At 44.4% G+C, this 22,051-nt stretch overlaps 2 protein-coding genes across 2 annotated transcripts; both read right to left on the bottom strand.

Annotated features, from left to right (window-relative positions):
- Positions 1 to 206: 206 nt before the first annotated feature.
- LOC136587912 (guanine nucleotide-binding protein G(s) subunit alpha-like) lies at positions 207 to 2,144 on the bottom strand. Its single transcript, XM_066586733.1, has one exon. It carries the CDS (start codon positions 1,924 to 1,926, stop codon positions 709 to 711), a length of 1,218 nt encoding a protein of 405 aa, XP_066442830.1. The 5' UTR covers positions 1,927 to 2,144; the 3' UTR covers positions 207 to 708.
- An 8,356-nt stretch (positions 2,145 to 10,500) lies between these two features.
- On the bottom strand, positions 10,501 to 12,559 carry LOC136587904 (guanine nucleotide-binding protein G(s) subunit alpha-like). Its single transcript, XM_066586720.1, has one exon. It carries the CDS (start codon positions 12,443 to 12,445, stop codon positions 11,189 to 11,191), a length of 1,257 nt encoding a protein of 418 aa, XP_066442817.1. The 5' UTR covers positions 12,446 to 12,559; the 3' UTR covers positions 10,501 to 11,188.
- Between the last annotated feature and the right edge of the window lie 9,492 nt (positions 12,560 to 22,051).

Raw genomic sequence — 22,051 nt, 5'->3', positions numbered from 1 at the left:
TCTAATCTACGGCCAAAACGTGTCACAACATTTTAAAGAATAAAACTTTTCTGAGGACTTATCGGGACCAGCTCCTTCCCTCTACCTCAGGCTCTGTACAACGCTGTTCTGGATTAGGGGTGCTCTCGTGAGAGGCACCCCTGTAAAGTAAGTTCTGCACGTTTTACCTCTCCGTGATCGTGTTCACTGGATATAATGAGTGAAGGTCGAGAGGATAGAATTGGGCCTTTATTTGAGGGATGGAAATAATTGTTACAGTCTCCAGCCTGCTGTACAGAGACATGTGTAATACATTATAGGAAGTCAAAATCCTCCACATGCACTGCATTGAACATTGGCATTTAAAAGGGGTGCTGGTGGTGGTGGGGCAATTGGGTTAAAGATGGGGGTCCATAGTCAAGGGTACATTTGGCACCAGCCTGTGCTGTTTTAGGACAGGAGGGGAAGGGGTAAAGGGCAGCAAGCTAATAGTTCTACAAATTGTCCAACAGCTAGGAGACAAGCAAAAGAAAAAAAAACATAGGTGCAACAAGCTGGAGAAGAAGATTGCACACAGTTTATCCATACCTTCGTGGGTGGATCGTTTCCCCACCTCCTTTGTTTCTATGGTTATGTGTGGGTGGGGTTTGTAGTGGTTTCATTTTTTAAATTGAATTATGAGTCCAAAAAAAAAAATAGGGGAAAACAAAAATTAAAGTGAGAACTCCATTACAACGGTCCGAATTCACGGAGGTACATCCTTAGTAAAATATCCCGACAATCATTAAAAACCCTTTGAATATTTTCTGTATCCACTGCACACGTGAAGTGAGGGTAACAGTTCTTCTGCCCTGCGCTGCTTGCTATACTGACTCTAAGAAACTCATCTCTTATAAAATACTTGGCCCTTGTGACTCTCGGGTCCTCCCCGGGTTCTGGAATTGCCTCTTCTGGGGTGGTATAACGAATGAAATCTGAAAAGTAGTCCTCAATTTTCCATTTTCCAGCCAAAACTTTCTCTGCAAGTAGATCTTGTTTATTCAGGAAGAGAAGGACTGATCTCCAACCATCCCAGGGTCTCTGTGCGATACATCTATAGAGGTGTAGTGCTTCCTGGAGTCTGTTGGTCTCATCGTCCCATGGCAACACCATATTATAGCTGCTGCTGTCAACCACAAATATAATCCCAGTCGCATCATTAAAGCACTTCATCCATTTTCTGAATTGGCAACCGATATCAAACACGTGAAAGTTCAATTTGTCAACCTGAAACTTGGCTTCATGTATTCCTGAAGTCTGAAATCTGCTTCGTAGCAAATCCTGGTCCGTCGGTGTATAGTCATCCTGCTGCACAATTTCAATTTTATCCAGAAAATACTGTGCACGGTCGATTAATTGATATTCATTCGCTCTTTCGTAGCAGGCTTTCACGCCTTCGTCTTGCCAGAGTGCTTTTGTATGTTCGTAGAACTCCAAAGGAAAGTCAAAATCCGCGTGACTCGTTAAGTTCATGATGTAATCAATTCGGAACTGGTTGTCTGGATTTGCTAGCTCCACTGGAGGCGACAGCTCGCGCATTGCCCTTACTATGGTCCCAATGGCCTCTTTAATGTTCTTCTTGATGTCTGGAACTTTTAGCTTTTTCTCCTCTGCACTAAATCCATTCCCATGAAGAATTCTCATCTGCTTCACAATTGTGCTTTTCCCAGATTCTTCAAGACCCAGGAGTAGCAGTCGGTGTGTCAGCTTGTATGCTATGTCTTCTGCCTTTAGCCAGTCGTCAATCATTCTGCTTCTTTTCCTGGCCGCCTTCCGCTGGTTCCGTGGTTTGGAAGCATCTGTGTTAGTATTCCATCCATCATCATTACCTCCAAACCCGGTATCACCTGTACAGGAAAGTGCACAGTCTCCTAACAGCCTGGACCTGAGGCTGGAGCACATCCCCATAGTGATGCAGCTGTGTTAGGGCTCAGTTCAGGGTTTCCGTCTTTCTGCTCCGTTTTTGGAGGCGAGAAACTCAAACCTCCCTGCTTCACAGATGTAACTGCTCGTACCCCGTCCACACGCTGCTGCTTGTCATTATATTATATCCTTTCTGGGAAGACTTGTTATTTCCTCTCTGACGTCGGTCACTTTCTCCTCCCTTCAGTGCATTTTTAACCTTTTAGTGACATAACTAATTTTAGCCTTAAAGGGGTTTTGTCATAAGAAAAAAAGTCAATATTTGCTTATTCTGTCCCAGGCAGCCTTTTTACCGGATCGTCTACTTCCTGATCTTCTCCTGGTTCCTGCTGTCCCTCGGGTCAGGTCACCACCAGATACTCTTCTTCCTGTTTTAGAGCATCCATTAACTGCAGTTCACTTCCTGCAGAGCAATGTATGCATATAATATATGAAACACTAGCGGCGAGACATTGCGTATGTGCAGTCACGCTAAAGCAGGCTGCCAGAGGCGTTTGATGTCCATGGTCTATAGTACCTTGGTTTCCGGGAGGGATCGGGACTCAGACAAGGGATTCCAGAGATCTTTGACGGAGGTTGAGGGCTTATACAACATCCTGATTCGGGGTCCTCTGACACTTACCCCTCAAATTCCTTCTTACCATGAGAATAGCGATCCTTTGGATTTGGAGATCTCAGGACCCTCCTGACATGATTGAACTGGGTAATGGCTTTGGATGAAATTGGCCATATGGAGGACCTACGGGCTAGGGATGATGATAAATACTTATTTTATTATTCCACTTTGGAGCCCTGGTTGACATTACGCATGTCTGCTGGGTTTCAACAGTGGCTGATGAATGGGACGTTGCCTAATCATTAGTAGGTATGAGATTAATCCGCTGACACTGGACTGGGCCATGTTTTCTGTTCTTTTCTCTCCTTTTTACACTCTCTTATCTTTTCCTTCTCGCTATTTCGTTTTTCTTTCCCTATCTTGGGCTCTCTCCCATGTCCCCTCCCCTGCTTTCTTCTCTCTACCAACCTCCTCTTGGGAATTCCCCTTAGGGGTCACTTTTTGCAAGTTGAACAGTTTGTAAATGCTTATAAGAACCGTTAACAAATAGTTACATTTGTATTTAGCTCACAAGAGCTGTTCTAAATACTCGGGTTTTTAATATAATAAATAGTAGAGACCTGTGACATGACATCTATATATATAGAGGCGAAAGCCCTCATTGACTGACTCGCCACTAATTCTCTACCTTCCGGTGTCGTACAAACGAAATTTGGCAGGAGCATTCTTTATGTCCTAAATAGGAAAAGTAAAGGAGTCACAACTCGATTATTCAATGGTAAGTGCAAAAGTAAGTGCACCCCTATGTCATGTAACTTCCCGGTGTCGTACAGTCTTAATATTTGGCACGAGCATTCTTTAGGTCCTACATAGAAAAAGTATAGGGGTCACAACTTGATTATTCAATGCTTAGTGCAAACGTAAACGCTCCCCTATGTAATGTGCCTAATCTAATTCTCTAACTTCCCGGTGTCGTACAAACTTAAAATTCGGCAAGACTATTCTTTAGGCTGAGAGGATATTGAATGGGTGTGCACACCTTCACAGGTGAGGGGTTAATTGAGCTGGCTGGGTGTGGTTGCTCAGTTCAGTCAATCCCCTGGGTCTGGGTGTGGATATATACTACAGCCTTTCTGCAAGAGGAAGCTGTATCTCCTCAGTCTTGTCCGCCCTGCAGCTTGCTGTGTGTGTAGTGTCTGGACATCTTGCTTTGCAGCTTGCTGTGTGTTTTGTGCCCTGTGCTGCCTGATTATGTGTCTTGCTAGAGTAGTGACCGCAAGACACGAGGACCCTTGACTGTTGGGCTTGTGGCTTAAGTTCATTGGCCACTAATCCCTCGTTTTTATATTCAGCTTTATCATCTGCTTTAGTCTGCGAGGTTGAGTGGTAAGTGTGTTTATCATCTGTAAGTTTCTTGTTTGTGCATTTCGATTGTCCTGGTTCCATGTGCCACCTATTCTGGGAGAGCTAGTGCTGTCTTTATTGAGGCAATCGCTCTGCTATAAGGTAGGGCCTTGCCATCTTCCCTTCAGCACAGGGTCAGTTTCCCCTTCTGTGTTCCGAGTGCCAGCTTTGTCTATTACCCCACAGTCTGTCTATCTGTCAGTTGTCTGTTGACCCACATTCTGTATGCTTTGGGTCACGTTCATGTGGACCCGGTGCTTGTTTGCTCACACAAACATAAAAGGGTGGTGTGGACCCCTTATTCTTCCACTCCTGGAAGATTAAGTGAGAGTGAGAATCCACAACAAGTGCGAGTTCCCACTGTGCAGTGTTGGGCGAGTTCCTCAAGTCCATGAGTGTGTACTGGTAGAGAGTCGGTGAGTGTTTGTGAGTTGGTGTTGGGGAACAGAGAAACACACATAACTTGGCCTGTGTAATTCACTCTGTTCTCCCGTGTTGTCCTTTCTGTCACACCACGTGTTCTACACTGAATCCCCTGCCAGTGGATGTAAATTATGGACTGTTGTGGACTGTAATTCAAGTTGTGTTCCAGTAAACGGCTTTACCGACTGTTCCCCGTTTCTGTCTTTAAACTTCAACTTTGTGTGTGGACTTTTTATTCCGATATTGGGAAGTCACTGCTGAGGATGGAAAGGTGGCGTCACTCATGACAAAAGGACTGAAGTAATCCACCAGTGGGTTTCTCTATTTAAATAGTCTGTCGTCGGCCCTTGGGCATGTCCCTGGTTACCCTCCCGTTGGTAGAGCCACTGTGGCAGGGTCTACATCTAATCCCCGCCGTCTCCTAGGCTGGGGCTCGCTTTTCGAACACTGCATGTACTGAGGAGAATCTACCTCACCTCTATGTGTATATACTGAGAATAATTTAACTGATCTCTTTGTGTATACTGAAAAGATGTAATGTACATAAGGAAGTGGCCATGGATTGCAGTGATGGAGCATGCCTTTAAGGCTAGGAATGGGGCTTCGACCTCCAGTCTGGGGGTAAATTTGAATAAAAAGGTGTTACCTTTAAGGGTAAAAAGTGAGGAGAGTGTGAGAGGTAGCACATTCTGCAGAGGGACATCGGAACATGCAGTCTGAGGAGAATCTAACGCTCCTATATGTGTAAATATATTTAATTTCTTGGTTCCTCTGAAGTAACCACGACTTTCTAAAATTTTCCATGCGAACAACACGTAAACTTGATCGGTACCAAATCAACATGGGCGAAGCCGGGTATCTCAGCTAGTTTTATTATATAGAGTATGGTTTATTAGCCATCTGTTCTTTTGGTATTGACATTGAATGTATTATAGTGATGTATGACTGTGAAATTGATGACTACTTCATTGATTGTATGGTACAAAGTCTCTAATAAAAATACATTTTGACTTATTTGGTGCAGATCTTAGTCGCCTTCAGTTCATTTTTTTTCAAGTTTTTTTTTTCCAATAAAGTTGCACAAAATAATTCATTTTTAGAGATGAGCGAGCATACTCGTTTCGAGTAATTACTCGATCGAGCACCGCGATTTTCGAGTACTTCCGTACTCGGGTGAAAAGATTCGGGGGGCGCCGGGGGCGGGGGGAGGCGTGGCGGAGCGGGGGTAGCAGCGGGGAACAGGGGGGAGCCCTCTCTCTCTCCCCCCCCACTCCCCGCTGCAACCCCCCACTCCCCCACGGCGCCCCCCGAATCTTTTCGCCCGAGTACGAAAGTACTCGAAAATCGCGGCGCTCGGGCGAAAAAGGGGCGTGGCCGAGTAGGTTCGCTCATCTCTATTCATTTTACATTCTAAACGAGTCTGTGTGTATAACCCCGCTCTGAAGTATATAGCAAGTAGCTGCAACCGTAAGTAGGCCACCACCCCAGCCTACCAGAATAAATGAAATACAAAAGCAAAAATGTACAAACGGTGCACTGAACTTGATGAATGTGCCTATATTAGTGCAACCAAAAAAGAGGCATATGGAATGCAGCAGGATGGAGCACAAATAGGCAATATAGCAATGTTAAAAAATACAAGAAAAAAGTGACAGTGAGAGTGCATTCTGGCAGGCTTTTACCTAAGGGAGTGTTTCCCTTTGAGCAACTACTATACAAGTGAGTTCCAACAGAGGGAGTCCACAGTCAAGGGTACATTTGGCGCAATCCCATGCTGTTTCAGGGCAGGAGGGGGAGAAGTAAAAGGTAAGCAAACGAAGAGTTCCACAAATTGGATTCCATAGCCACTTTGTATTTGCAGATCTCCGACCATTATAGGACCACTATTCCATCCATCTATTGTTAAAGGTAGAGGTTTAGTGCTTCCTGGAGTCTGTTGTCCTACCAGTTCATCATTTATAGCTGCTGCTGGCAACCACAAATATAATCGCAGTCACATCATTAAAGCAATCTATCCATATTCTGTGTTGATCACTTTGGTGGCCGATATCAAACACGTGAAAAATCACTCTGTCAACCTGAAACTTGGCTTCCATTGTCTACAGCCAGGCCATTAGATACAACCAGATCTGCTCCAACCCAACAGACAGAGATGAACATTTATACCATCTTAAAAGGACATTTTAGAATCAGGGCTACCATCCCACCTCAGTTGAGGACCAAATGACCAGAGCCACCAGGATACCCAGGAGTAAACTATTCCAATACACAGAGAAGAAAGGAAAACGTTGTGTACCTCAAGTAGTGACCTACAATCCACAGCTGGAGGTACTAAGGTAAACTGCAAAGAAACTCCATCGTACCCTACACAGGGATGACCGTCTAAAAACCATATTCCCGGACTCTCCACTTCTGTGTTACAGGCAACCTCGAATCTTGCAGAACTTAACAGTCAACAGTGAGAATCTCCCTCACCTCTTTGTGTAAATACTGAGGAGAATTTACCTCACCTCTGTGTATATACTGAGGAGAATCTACCTCACCTCTATGTGTATATACTGAGAAGAATCTACCTCACCTCTATGTGTATATACTGAGGAGAATGTACCTCGCCTCTATGTGTATATACTGAGGAGAATCTACCTCACCTCTATGTGTGTATACTGAGGAGAATCTACCTCACCTCTATGTGTAAATACTGAGGAGAATCTACCTCACCTCTATGTGTATATACTGAGGAGAATCTACCTCACCTCTATGTGTATATACCGAGGAGAATCTACCTCACCTCAGTGTGTATATACTGAGGTAAATCCATCTTACCTCTATGTGTAAATACTGAGGAGAATCTACCTCACCTCTATGTGTATATACTGAGGAGAATCTACCTCACCTCAGTGTGTGTATATACTGAGGTAAATCCATCTCACCTATATGCGTAAATACTGAGGAGAATCTACCTCACCTCTATGTGTATATACTGAGGAGAATCTACCTCACCTCTATGTGTATATACTGAGGTAAATCCATCTCACCTCTATGTGCAAATACTGAGGAGAATCTGCAACACCTCTATGTGTAAATACTGAGGAGAATCTACCTCACCTCTGTGTGTGTATACTGAGGAGAATCTACCACACCTCTATGTGTAAATACTGAGGAGAATCTACCTCACCTCTATGTGTATATACTGAGGAGAATCTACCTCAACTCTATGTGTATATACTGAGGAGAATCTACCTCACCTCTATGTGTATATACTGAGGAGAATCTACCACACCTCTATGTGTAAATACTGAGGAGAATCTACCTCACCTCTATGTGTATATACTGAGGAGAATCTACCTCACCTCTATGTGTATATACCGAGGAGAATCTACCTCACCTCGGTGTGTATATACTGAGGTAAATCCATCTTACCTCTATGTGTAAATACTGAGGAGAATCTACCTCACCTCTATGTGTATATACTGAGGAGAATCTACCTCACCTCAGTGTGTGTATATACTGAGGTAAATCCATCTCACCTATATGCGTAAATACTGAGGAGAATCTACCTCACCTCTATGTGTATATACTGAGGAGAATCTACCTCACCTCTATGTGTATATACTGAGGTAAATCCATCTCACCTCTATGTGTAAATACTGAGGAGAATCTGCAACACCTCTATGTGTAAATACTGAGGAGAATCTACCTCACCTCTGTGTGTATATACTGAGGAAAATCTACCTTATCTCGGTGTGTATATACTGAGGAGAATCTACCTCACCTCTATGTGCGTATTCTGAGGAGAATCTACCTCACCTCTATGTGTATATACTGAGGAGAATCTACCTCACCTCTCTGTGTATATACTGAGGAGAATCTACCTCACCTCTATGTGTATATACTGAGGAGAATCTACCTCACCTCTCTGTGTATATACTGAGGAGAATCTACCTCACCTCTATGTGTATATGCTGAGGAGAATCTACCTCACCTCTATGTGTATATGCTGAGGAGAATCTACCTCACCTCTCTGTGTATATACTGAGGAGAATCTACCTCACCTCTATGTGCGTATACTGAGGAGAATCTACCTCACCTCTATGTGTATATACTGAGGGAAATCTACCTCTCCTCTCTGTGTATACACTGAGGAGAATCTACCTCACCTCTATGTGTATACACGGACGAGAATCTACCTCACCTCTATGTGTATATACTGAAAAGAATCTACCTCACCTCTATGTGTATACAGTGAGGAGAATCTACCTCACCTCTCTGTGTATATACTGAAAAGAATCTACCTCACCTCTATGGATATATACTGAGCAGATTGTACCTCACCTCTATGGATATATACTGAGGAGATTCTACCTCAGCTCTATGTGTATATACTGAGGAGAATCTACCTCACCTCTATGTGTATATACTGAGGAGAATCTACCTCACCTCTATGTGTGTATACTGAGGAGATTCTACCTCACCCCTATGTCTATATACTGAGGACAATCTACCTCACCTCTATGTGTATACACTGAGGAGAATCTACCTCACCTCTCTGTGTATATACTGAAAAGAATCTACCTCACCTCTATGGATATATACTGAGGAGATTGTACCTCACCTCTATGGATATATACTGAGGAGATTCTACCTCAGCTCTATGTGTATATACTGAGGAGAATCTACCTCACCTCTATGTGTATATACTGAGGAGAATCTACCTCACCTCTATGTGTGTATACTGAGGAGAATCTACCTCACCTCTATGGATATATACTTAGGAGATTCTACCTCACCTCTATGTGTATATACTGAGGAGAATCTACCTCACCTCTATGTGTATATTCTGAGGAGAATCTAGCTCACCTCTATGTGTGTATACTGAGGAGAATCTACCACACCTCTATGTGTAAATACTGAGGAGAATCTACCTCCCCTCTATGTGTATATACTGAGGAGAATCTACCTCACCTCTCTGTGTATATACTGAGGAGAATCTACCACACCTCTATGTGTAAATACTGAGGAGAATCTACCTCACCTCTATGTGTATATACTGAGGAGAATCTACCTCACCTCTATGTGTATATACCGAGGAGAATCTACCTCACCTCTCTGTGTATATACTGAGGAGAATCTACCTCACCTCTATGTGTATATACTGAGGAGAATCTACCTCACCTCTCTGTGTATACACTGAGGAGAATCTACCTCACCTCTCTGTGTATATACTGAAAAGAATCTACCTCACCTCTATGGATATATACTGAGGAGATTGTACCTCACCCCTATGGATATATACTGAGGAGATTCTACCTCAGCTCTATGTGTATATACTGAGGAGAATCTACCTCACCTCTATGTGTATATACTGAGGAGAATCTACCTCACCTCTATGTGTATATACTGAGGACAATCTACCTCACCCCTATGTGTATACACTGAGGACAATCTACCTCACCTCTATGTGTATACACTGAGGAGAATCTACCTCACCTCTCTGTGTATATACTGAGGAGAATCTACCTCACCTCTATGTGTATATACTGAAAAGAATCTACCTCACCTCTATGGATATATACTGAGGAGATTGTACCTCACCTCTATGGATATATACTGAGGAGATTCTACCTCAGCTCTATGTGTATATACTGAGGAGAATCTACCTCACCTCTATGTGTATATACTGTGGAGAATCTACCTCTATGTGCATATACTGAGGAGAATCTACCTCACCTCTATGTGTATATACTGAGGAGAATCTACCTCACCTCTATGTGTATATACTGAGGACAATCTACCTCACCTCTATGTGTGTATACTGAGGAGAATCTACCTCACCTCTATGTGTATATACTAAGGAGAATCTACCTCAGCTCTATGGATATATACTGAGGAGATTCTACCTCAGCTCTATGTGTATATACTGAGGAGAATCTACCTCACCTCTATGTGTATATACTAAGGAGAATCTACCTCAGCTCTATGGATATATACTGAGGAGATTCTACCTCAGCTCTATGTATATACTGAGGACAATCTACCTCACCTCTATGTGTATATACTGAGAACAATTTAACCTACTTCTGTGTGTATATACTGAAAGGCTGTAAAGAACATAGGGAAGCGGCCATGGACTGCAGGGATGGAGCATGCCTTTAAGGCTAGGTAGGGGCTTCGACCTCCAGTCTGGGGGTAAATTTGAATAAAAAGAGGCGTTACCTTTAAAGGTATTAAGTGAGGAGAGTGGGAGGGGTAGCACATTCTGCAGAGGATGATGGTACATGCAGTCTGAGGAGAATCTAACGCTCCTCTATGTGTATACATATTTTATTCCTCGGTTCCTCTAAAGTAACTACGACTTCATAAAATTTTCCATTCAAACAACAGGTAAACACCTGTACCAAATTAACTCGGGCGAAGCCGGGCATCTCAGCTAGTTGTATTCTATAGAGTAGGGTTTATTAACCATGTGTTCTTTTGGTATTGACATTAAATGTATTACAGTGATGTATATATAACATAACTGAACTTGATGAATGTACGTTTATTATATTAGTGCAACCACGAAAAGAGGCATATAAACTGCAGCAGGATGGAGTACAAAAGGGCAATATAGCAATGTTAAAAAATACAAGAAAAAAGTGACAGTGAGAGTGCATTATAGCAGTTTTTTCCCTGAGGAACCACTATAGCAACCACTATAGCAACTGAGCAACTACTATACAAGTGAGTCCCAACACAGGGAGTCCATAGTCAGGGGTACATTTGACACCAGCCCGTACCATTTCAGGGCAGAAAGGGGGTTGGGAGGGGAGGTAAAAGGGAAGCAAGCGAACAGTTCTGCAGATTGTTCGACAGCAAGTGTCTCCATCACAGCATTTTGGATTGACAGAGGTACATCTTTTTTAAAATGTCCTGACAATCATTAAAAACCCTTTGAATATTTTCTGTATCCACTGCACACGTGAAGTGAGGGTAACAGTTCCGCTCGTCACCCATGAGTGTTGGAGTCTCATCAAGAAACTTATCCCTAATAAAATACTTGGCCCTTGTGACTCTCGGGTCCTCCCCGGGTTCTGGAATTGCATCATCTGGGGTGGTGTACCAATCAAACTCTGGAAAGTAGTCTTCGATTTTCCATTTTCCAGCCAAAACTTTCTCTGCAAGTAGATCTTGTTTATTCAAGAAGAGAACGACTGAAAAGCTCCGTCTTGTATCCCCAATTCTCCAATCATTCATTCCCATCAAGCTATTGCAGCAGATGCATCTGAAGAGCTGTAGTGCGTCCTTGAGTCTGTTGGTCTCATCGTCCCATGGCAACACCATATTATAGCTGCTGCTGTCAACCACATATAGAATCCCAGTCGCTTCATTAAAGAACTTTATCCATGTTCTGAGTAGGCAATGCCTACCGATATCAAACACGTGAAAGTTCACTTTATCAACCTGAAACTTGGCTTCATGTATTCCTGAAGTCTGAAATCTGCATCGTAGCAAATCCTGGTCCGTCGGTGTATAGTCATCCTGCTGCACAATTTCAATTTTATCCAGAAAATACTGTGCACAGTCAATCAAATCATATTCATTCGCTCTTTCGTAGCAGGCTTTCACGCCTTTGTCTTGCCAGAGTGCTTTTGTATGTTCGTAGAACTCCGGAGGAAAGTCAAAATCCTCGTGACTCAGTAAGTTCATGATGTAATCAATTCGGAACTGGTTGTCTGGATTTGCTAGCTCCACTGGAGGCGACAGCTCGCGCATTGCCCTTACTATGGTCTCAATGGCCTCTTTAATGTTCTTCTTGATGTCTTGAACTTTTAGTTTTTTCTCCTCTGCACTAAATCCATTCCCATTAAGAATTCTCATGTGCTTCACAATTGTGCTTTTCCCAGATTCGTCAAGACCCATGAGTAGCAGTCGGTGTGTCAGCTTGTATGCTTTGTCCTCTGCTTTTAGCCAGTCGTCAATCATTCTGCTCCTTCTCCTGGCCGCCTTCCTCTGGTTCCGTGGTTTGGAAGCATCTGTGTTAGTATTCCAACCATCATCATTACCTCCAGACCCAGTATCGCTCGTACAGGAAAGTGCACAGTCTCCTAACAGCCTGGACCTGAGGCTGGAGCACATCCCCATAGTGATGCAGCTGTGTTAGGGCTCAGTTCAGGGTTTCCGTCTTTCTGCTCCGTTTTTGGAGGCGAGAAACTCAAACCTCCCTGCTTCACAGATGTAACTGCTCGTACCGCGCCCATACGCTGCTGGTTGTTATTATATTATATCCTTACAGGGAAGACTTGTTATTTCCTCTCTGACGTCAGTCACTTTCTCCTCCCTTCAGTGCATTTTTAACCTCTTAGTGACATAACTAATTTTAGCCTTAAAGGGGTTTTGTCATTAGAAAAAAAAAATCAATACTTGCTTATTCTTTCCCAGGTAGTCTTCTTACCGGATCTTCTACTTCCTGATCTTCTCCTGGTTCCTCCAGTCCCCCAGATCAGGTCACCTCCAGCCGACCAGATCCTCTTTTTACTGTTTTGGAGCATCCATTAGTTGCAATTCACTTCCTACAGGGCAGTATATGCTACGAGTGACGTAGCATTCCCTGCCTAGCAGGAAATACTATATCCTTGGCAGCCTGCTTTAGCGCACATGCGCGATATCTTGCCTCTCGTGTTTCATATAGACATCACGCATGCGCAGTCACGCTAAAGCAGGCTGCCAGGGATTCAGCATACCCTGATAGGCAGGTGACCGGGTACACTGACCTGCAGGAAGAAGAATGCCATGAATGTACGCTTCGTCACTGGAAGAAGAGGATCCCGCCGGCTTGTGGTGAGGTGACCCGGGGATTGGAGGAGCCAGAAGAAGATCGGGGAGGTGAAGATTTGGTAAGAAAGCTGCATGGGGAGGAATAGGTAATGATAGAACCCTTTTAAGAATCAACAAGTCATTCACTCTGTGTTCCAACGGTCATAACTTTATTTTTTCATCAGTGCAGCTGTATGACACCTTGTATTTTGCGGGACGGGATCTACAAGTGTTTATAGGAACCAATTTCAGGTCCATATAATGTATTGAATGACTTTTATTAATTTTTTAATTAATGCCAGGCAACAGAAAAAACAGCAATTTAACCACTGTTTTTTGGAATTTCCTTTTCTGGCGTTCACAGTATGTTCTAAACATTACGTTAATGCTATTCTATGAGTCATTATGATTATGACAATACCAGATTTAATAGAGCTTTTATATAAACACTTCTTTTGAAGAAAAAAAAAACTTAATTACTCCTGCCAGGACCAGAACATTTTTATCTTTCATTTGACAGAGCTGTATGAGGGCTTGTTTTTGCAGGACAACTTGTAGTTTTTGTTGGTATCATTTTAAGGTATATACAACTCTTTGATTATTTTTTTATTCGTGTTTTGCTGAAGTGGGGTGAAAAGAAAACTGCTTTTGCCATTCTGTCTTTTATTTATTTTTTTAATGGAATTTGCTGGATAAATGTAATGTTTTATAGTACGGGTTTTTACAAATGTGTTCTCTGATTGATGGAGTGATAACATGAACAAACTCATGTCACCCCCTTACCTGGGAAAGAGTCACACAGCTTCTCTGCTGTCACTGGCCTCCTCTCCTCCTCCATCTGTGCTCAGCACACCTACTAAAAAGTGACAGCTGTAAATTCAGCATTCGTGACCCCAATTCAAACGGCCGTAGCTCCGCTTCTATAAGGACTACTGTCATACTTTTGGTGTCAATTTAAAACCAAGAATCGGAGCTACAGCCATGTTGAGCAGAACGAGTTTTGTTTGTCCAAAACTGTAATTCTCTTTCACTGCAGAACAAACAGAGCTCGTTCTAAACCACAGGGGGTTTAAAGGGTTTTTCAGCAATAAACATATCCTCAGGATAGATCATCAATAGTTGATCTGCAGGGTTCGCTGATTGAAGAGGCTGCAGGTGAGTTCTGTGGCCTCTTCTCGAGCTTGTGATGTCACATTAATTGGTTACATGGCCTGAGAGTAGCTCAGTCCCATTCAATACCAGGCACAGCCACTATACAATGTACTACTATCAGTGGGGATACCCGCTAAGCAACTACTGAGGATAGCTCATCAATAGTTTACTCCTGAAAAACTCCTATGTGCACTGTATATCTGCAAGATTAAAATAAGGCTTTATTCATGTCTGCACTATAGGCTCTATTAAAGGGGTTGTCCAGCAATACATTAAAGTGGCCACTCTTTGTGAAGCCTGTGGAAAACCTGTCCTAGGATGGGAAAATGTGTCTGTAGACCAGGGTGGGAAGGATGCATGGGTGGGAGGCAGCTAGCCTGACGGCAATGATCTGTGTGGTGTTGGGCCACGTCCCTTTGGTTTATAATGTCATCCTTGTATTACAGCATGGCTGCACAGGCGGAAAGCATTTAGTTAAATTTCTTAACATTCCCTTTAAATACTACATTCATACTGTCACACCTCCCAACCATGTGGTCAAAATATGGGGTTGATATGGGCAAATGTGCCCTCAGTGCAGTAAGTATAGCATTCAGCATATTCTCCTTCCATACCTTGGCACACATAAATTAACCCATACCATGCTGGAGCTCATGCTCCCCTCTAAGCCACGTCTCCGGTTCTGCCTGTTCTCTTCTCCTTGGATTTCCTTTAGGCCTTTTTCACACAGGCGACACAAATATTGCCATAAGAAAATCACACCGATATTGCATCGCTGTTCTGTGTGATATCGCTGCCTTTTCTCGCGGCGAGTTTTTGTTGCTACAAAGTCATGCAACTTTGTAGCGCTCTTTTGCTGCGATTTTTAGGGGGAAGGTGCTTAAAATATATGCCTTACACCAAAAAAGCCCTAGCTGTATAAAAAAAACAAATACACTACCTAACAGCCACTGTCCGCCCCGCTGCATGTCTTCTCTGCTGGTTTCGGGCATTTATCTTCAGTCTTCAGGCAACACTTCATGGTCAGAAGTTTGAAAAACCCTGTATTCCAGGGAGCACTGCCTCAGGTTAGTTTTCAAGCGCCACGGCTCAGCCAATCAGAGCCAGTGCTTGATGAACCAATCACAGCCCTTCAATGAATGACAGTGATTGGTTCATGAAGGGCTGGCTCTGATTCGCTGAGCCACGACGCTCGAGAACCAATCACAGCCAGCGTTTCCTGTTACTAAACCATCCTGGTCACATTATTACACATCTGTTCTAAAAGTAAGCCTCCTCTCTTTTATAACAGGAGCTTAAGCAAGTGGGCAACCATTTAAACACAGTTGAGGAGTTTCAGGATAAAGTTTTCTCTACAATTGATGCCCATAGCCAAATTACAAACGCACAAGCTTTACAATTGGCGAACGAACATTCTGTCACTTCTAGACGATCTTGAGAACTGCTATAGGCACAACAGTTTGTGTAGTGGCCCGAAACACCTATCTCTGGCCCCTCCATAATTGTAATACATGTCATGTCTTCTATGTGGATGCACTGTGCAAATTGTCTTGTCTTTTGTTATGTGTATTGCACAGCTGCAGCATGCAAGAGGTTAATGTCTGAAAGTGGCTGGGATATGTCTGCAAAAGTATCGATTCTCTCTAGTCGCGTGATGTCTTCCACGACTTCCTGGGGGTATTCTTGGTCATATATTTCTATGACATTCTGGTGTATTCCCCAGACTGGGATTCCCATATGTGGCACCTAAGGCTGGTTCTGACCCGTTTGCGTGAGTACCAACTTTTTGTCAAGTTGGAGAAATGCAATTTTGGTACTAAACAAGTGTCCTTCCTTGGTTATGTGATTTCACCCACGGAGATTCAAATGGAGTGTGATAAAGTGGCAGCAATCTCCCAATGGGTCAGACCAGATAACCTGAAGGCTCTCCAGCGGTTCCTAGGTTTTGCAAATTTTACCGTAAATTCATTAAGAATTATTCGGTTATTACGCAACCCCTGACCGATCTTACCAAGAAGCGGGCCGACTTGGTAAGATGGTCGCCAGAAGCCCTAGAGGCGTTCAGTCATCAAAAGAGCATTTACTGCTGCCCCAGTACTAGTACAGCCTGATGCACGGCAACCGTTCTTCATTGAGGTCGATGCTTCTGAGGTGGTGGAGGGGGCTGTATTGTCTCAGGAAATCAGTGGGAGAGCTGGGTATAGCCCATGCATGTTCTTCTCGCGAAAGTTCAGTTCGGCGGAACGGAACTACAGATCGCGACTTTGTTAAAGGATGCTCTGTCTGTGCATGCAGTAAACATCGACGTCGGCATCCAGAGGGGCCTTTGAGACCGTTACTGGTGCCTTCTCGCCTGTGGACGCATTTATCGGTAGATTTTATTACCGATCTACCTGAGTCTCAGAAGTTCACCACGATCCGGGTTGTTGTGGACCGCTTCTCAAAAATGGCTCATTTCATGGCGCTAAAGAAGTTACCTACCACGATAGAATTTTCCAAGATTCCAAGAAATCATTCGTCCACATAGGGTTCCCGAGAACATTGTATCTGATCGCGGGGTTCAGTTTGTTGCACAATTTTGGCGAGCTTTCTGTAGAAACCTGGGATAGTCACTTTCCTTCTTGTCAGCATTCCATCCCCAAACTAATGGTCAGACTGAGCGGAAGAACCAGGATTTAGTGCAATATTTGCGGTTGTTTGCTAGCGAAAAGGCTCATCAGTGGGCAGAATTCCTGCCGCTGGCAGAATTTGCGCTAAACAACCATACTTGTTCTTCCACTGGGTTGTCTCCATTCCGTTGCGTATATGGTTAGCATCCTCACTTCCTTACAGCTATCTCTACTCCATTTGCCTGTCCTGCAGCTGATGTCGCCACAGATACGCTGCAGGGAGTATGGAGAGAGGTACAGAAGAATCTGGAAGCAACGGGGGCTCGTATGTGGTTGCATAGTGGGAAGAGTCTGTCGGTGTCTGAACCTTACAGCAGGTGTATTTGTCGTCTAGAAATCTCAAATTGAAGGTTCCGTCCTTGAAACTGGCGCCGCGTTACGTGGGTCCCTTTGTCATTATGCGGGTAGTAAATCTGCTGGCTTATGAACTTGAATTGCCAGCTACTTGGAGGGTACATAAGGTTTTTCACAATTCTTTATTGAAACCTTTTGTCCCTTCGGTACAAAGTGGGGTGCCCAGGACTGCACACAATATTCCCGATGAGGTCTGCAGGGTTTGAACAGTGGCTGGTGAGTAGGACCTTGTCTAATCATTAGTAGATAGTGGGTTAATCGGCTAACACTGGACTGAGGCACGTTTTTTCTTCCTTTCTCACCTTTTTTCACTCCTCCTTTTCTTCTCACCATTTCAGATTTCTTTACATATCTTGCTCTTTCTCCCATGTCCCCTACCCCAGCGGCGTAGCAAGGTCAGGTGGAAGCCGCTGCAGAAATGTTTTTTGTCACCCCCACCACCACCAATTTTGAAATTATTAAAAAAAGGAAAAACACAGTTGCAAGTGTAATATTTTGATTTATTTACTTAGCTTTGTCTCCTTTGTTCTCTGCAAACCGCATCATGAAAATCAATTCCATTTGCTACTTTGTTTTCAATTAAGAAGATGGCTAAGCCAGAGAACTGAGCTTGACTCATAGTCGAGGATAGATAGATAGATAGATAAATAGATAGATAGATATGAGATCGATAGATAGATAGACACACAGACATAGATTGATACATAGATAGGTAGATGACAATAATAATGATAATCTTTATTTCTATAGCACCAACTTATTCCACAGATACATAGACAGAAAGATAGACAGAATGATGCATAGATAGATAGATAGACATAGATACATAGACAGATATAGATACATAGATATATACATACATAAACAGACAGCTAGATAGACATAGATAGATACATAGACAGATAGAGAGGTAGACAGATACACACACAGATCTATAGATAGATAGATAGACATAGACAGACAGATCTATAGATAGATAGATAGACATAGACAAACAGATAGATAGATAGACATAGATAGATAGATACATACATACATAGACAGACAAATAGATAGAAACAGACAGATAGATAGAGAGGTAGACAGGCAGACAGACAGACATATATGGATAGATAGATAGACAATGACAAATGGACAGACAGATAGATACATAGACAGATAGATAGGCAGATAGAAAGATCAGCAGACAGACATAGATAGATATAGATACATTGGCAGAAAAATAGACATAGATAGACAGACATATAGATAAAAATAATCTTTATTTGTATAATGCCAACTTATTCCGAAGATACATAGACAGATAGATAGACAGACAGACACAGATACATAGATAGATGCATACATACATGCATAGACAGACAGATAGATAGACATAGATAGATAGATACATAGACAAAGATAGATACATAGACAAACAGATAGATAGATAAAGTTAGATGGATAGATAGATAGACATAGATACATAGACAGATAGATAAAATGATGCCTCAAGGAGAACAACGGAATAACTCCTCACCAGCATGGGTTTATGTGATCAGCTTCTATGATGAAGTAAGTTCTAGGCTGGACCTGGGAGAGTCTATTGATCTCGTATATCTGGACTTCTCTAAAGCATTTGACACCGTGCCGCATAATAGGTTGATATACAAAATGAGACAGCTTGTATTGGGTGAAAACGTGTGTATCTGGGTGAAAAACTAGCTCAGAGACAGAACGCAAAGGGTGGTAATAAATGGTTCATACTGGTAACGCGAACGCAGTGCCCCGAATGCAATTGTAATTGCGTTAGATGAATCTCCTATCTTTTCTATGGGCACTTCGGTTGCGTCAGACGCTGAATGTGCGACATGTGGTGTCTCCTTCTCTGGACGCGACCTTCATGCGTTCAGCGCAGCCCTCCTTCTACATGTGGAAATGCTTTCATTTAGAAAGCATTACCCACAGCTATCGCGTTAGACACAAGCGTTCAGAGCCTGCGTCTTAACGCGATGAACATGTGGAAAAGCAGCCTATGACCCAACTTTTTCTCAGAGTCATTTTGCCTGAAGCAAACCTTATTGGTGAAAAAGAGTCGCCTCACACTTTCCAAAAGTTTCTAGAACTTGTTTATAAGTTCATTAGTGCCTAGACCAAAACTACATCCTGTACCGACACAAAGTAAAGGGCAGAATTTAAAGAAAGATAATATGGTCACCGGACCACAAGACACGTTTCTTCTTTACAAAAATCGATATATCGCCTTAAACTAACAATGTTACCTATATATCGGACATAACAATATCGATGAAAAGTATCGCCAAAGCATTAGCGATATATCGGTTTTCGATTTCCCAACCTTAATGAGGAGTAGGGGTAAGGGTCGAGGACGTGGACGCAGACTTGGTCGTCCAAGTAAGGGTGTGGGCACAGGCCGAGTTCCTGGGCGGGGTGAATCACAGCCGGCTGCTGCGGGATTAGGAGAGAAGCAAGTTTCTAGGCTCCCCAGCTTCATATCACAATTTGCGGGTCCGCATGGTAGACCTTTATTACAAACAGAGCAGTGCGAGCAGGTCCTGTCGTGGATCACGGATAACGCGTCCAGCAATGTATCGACCACCCAGTCTTCTAAGCAGTCCACAACTCCCGGCCTAGGGACTGCACCTCTGAATTCTCTGGCTGCTCCTCCTCCCAGCCTCCTCACTCCATGAAAATGACATATTCTGAGCAGGCAGACTCCCAAGAACTGTTCTCGGGTCCCTGCCCTGAGTGGGAAAAAACTGTTCCTCTCTCACCTGAGGAGTTTGTCGTGACCGATGCCCAACCTTTGGAAAGTTACCGGAGTGCGGGTGATGAGGCTGGGGACTTCTGGCAACTGTCTCAAGAGCTTTTTGTAGATGAGGATGATGAGAAACAGTTGTCTGTCAGTGGGGTAGTAGTAAGGGCAGTAAGTCCGAGGGAGGAGCGCACAGAGGATTCAGAGGAAGAGCTGCTGGACAATGAGGTGACTGACACCACCTGGCTTGCTAAGCCTACTGAAGACAGGGCTTTAGAGGGGGTGGCAAGTGAGGCAGCAGGACAGGTTGGAAGAGGCAGTGGGGTTGGCCAAGGGGAGAGGCAGGGCCAGAGCAAAGAATCCCCCAACTGTTTTCCAAAGCACCCCCTCACAGCAAGCCTCCGTGCAGAGGGCTAGGTGTTCAAAGGTGCGGATGTTATTTAGTGAGAGGGCGGACGACCGATGAACAGTGGTGTGCAACCTGTGCTGCACCAAGATCAGCCGGGGTGCCACCACTACCAGCCTCACCACTACCAGCATGCGCAGGCATATGATGGCCAAGCACCCCACAAGGTGGGACGAAGGCCATTCACTCCCTCTGGGTCACGCCACTGCCTCTTCCTCTGTGCCAGGATGCAGGCACTCCTAGGATGCAGGCACAAGCGCCTCCTGGCCTGCACCCACACCCTCACCTCCATGGTCCTCCACTCCATCCAGTAATGTCTCTCAGCGCAGTGTTCAGCTGTCGCTAACACAAGCATTGGAGCGAAAGCGGAAATACGCTGCCACCCACCCAGATGGACAAGCTTTAAACGTGCACATTGCCAAATTAATCAGCCTGGGAGATGCTGCCATACAGGCTTGTGGAACAGAGGCTTTCAAAAACATGATGGCGGCGGCGGTCCCGCGCTACTCGGTCCCCATTCACCACTATTTTTCGCAGTGTGCCATCCCCGCCCTACACCAGCACATCTCCTGCAACATAAATCGTGCCCTCAGCAATGAGGTTACTGGGAAGATCCACTTAACCATGGACACGTGGACAAGTACTGGTGGGCAGGGCCACTATATCTCCCTGACGGCACATTTGGTGAATTTGGTGGAGGCTGGGACCGAGTCAGAGCCTGGGACCGCTCACGTCCTACCCACACCCAGAATAATGGGTCCTACCTCGGTGCTAGTATCGGCGGCGTTTTATGCCACCTTCTCCAACCCCCCCTCCTCCGCTACCTCTGCCTTTCAATTAAGAAGTGTGAGCACGTCGCCAGCAGTCGGTAGCGTGCGGCAGCACAGCGGTGGGCAAGCGTCAGCAAGCCGTGCTGAATCTAATGAGCTTAGGTGACAAGGGGCACACAGCCCCAGAACTGTTACAGGGTCTGACAGAGCAGACCGACCTCTGGCTTTCGCCGCTGAGCCTCCAACCGGGCATGGTCGTGTGTGACAACGGCCGTAACTTGGTAGTGGCTCTGCAGCTCAGCAGCCTCACACACGAGCCATGCCTGGCCCACATCTTCAATCTGGTGGTTCAGCGGTTTCTGAAAAACTACCCCCACTTGTCTGACCTGCTCGGCAAGGTGCGCCGCGTCTGCGCACATTTCCACAAGTCCACCACGGATGCTGCCACTCTGAGGACCCTGAAATGTCGGTTTCAGCTGCCGGAGCACCGACTGTTGTGTGACGTGCCCACACGTTGGAATTCTACGCTGCACATGTTGGCTAGGCTGTATGAGCAGCGTAGAGCAATTGTGGAATACCAGCTGCAACGTGGGCGTCCGAGTGGTAGTCAGCCTCCACAGTTCTTTACAGAAGAGTGGGCATGGATGGCAGACATCTGCCAGGTCCTCGGAAACTTTGAGGAGTCTACCCAAATGGTGAGTGGCGATGCGGCCATCATTAGCGTTACCATTCCGCTGCTTTGCCTGCTGAGAAGTTCGCTGCTAAGCATAAAGGCCGATGCTTTGTGGATAGAACAGGAGACAGGGAGGACATTATGTCGCTTGATAG

This window comes from Eleutherodactylus coqui, chromosome 1, assembly GCF_035609145.1.
Source record: "Eleutherodactylus coqui strain aEleCoq1 chromosome 1, aEleCoq1.hap1, whole genome shotgun sequence".
In the NCBI taxonomy this organism is placed as follows: Eukaryota; Metazoa; Chordata; class Amphibia; order Anura; family Eleutherodactylidae; genus Eleutherodactylus; species Eleutherodactylus coqui.
Note: the sequence above shows the minus strand (reverse complement) of the source record. Positions and strands in the feature narration are given on the sequence as shown.

Excerpts from the sequence above, each read along its gene's own strand:
- LOC136587912 (XM_066586733.1), bottom strand. The coding sequence starts at position 1,926 with ATGGGGATGTGCTCCAGCCTCAGGTCCAGGCTGTTAGGAGACTGTGCA.
- LOC136587904 (XM_066586720.1), bottom strand. The coding sequence starts at position 12,445 with ATGGGGATGTGCTCCAGCCTCAGGTCCAGGCTGTTAGGAGACTGTGCA.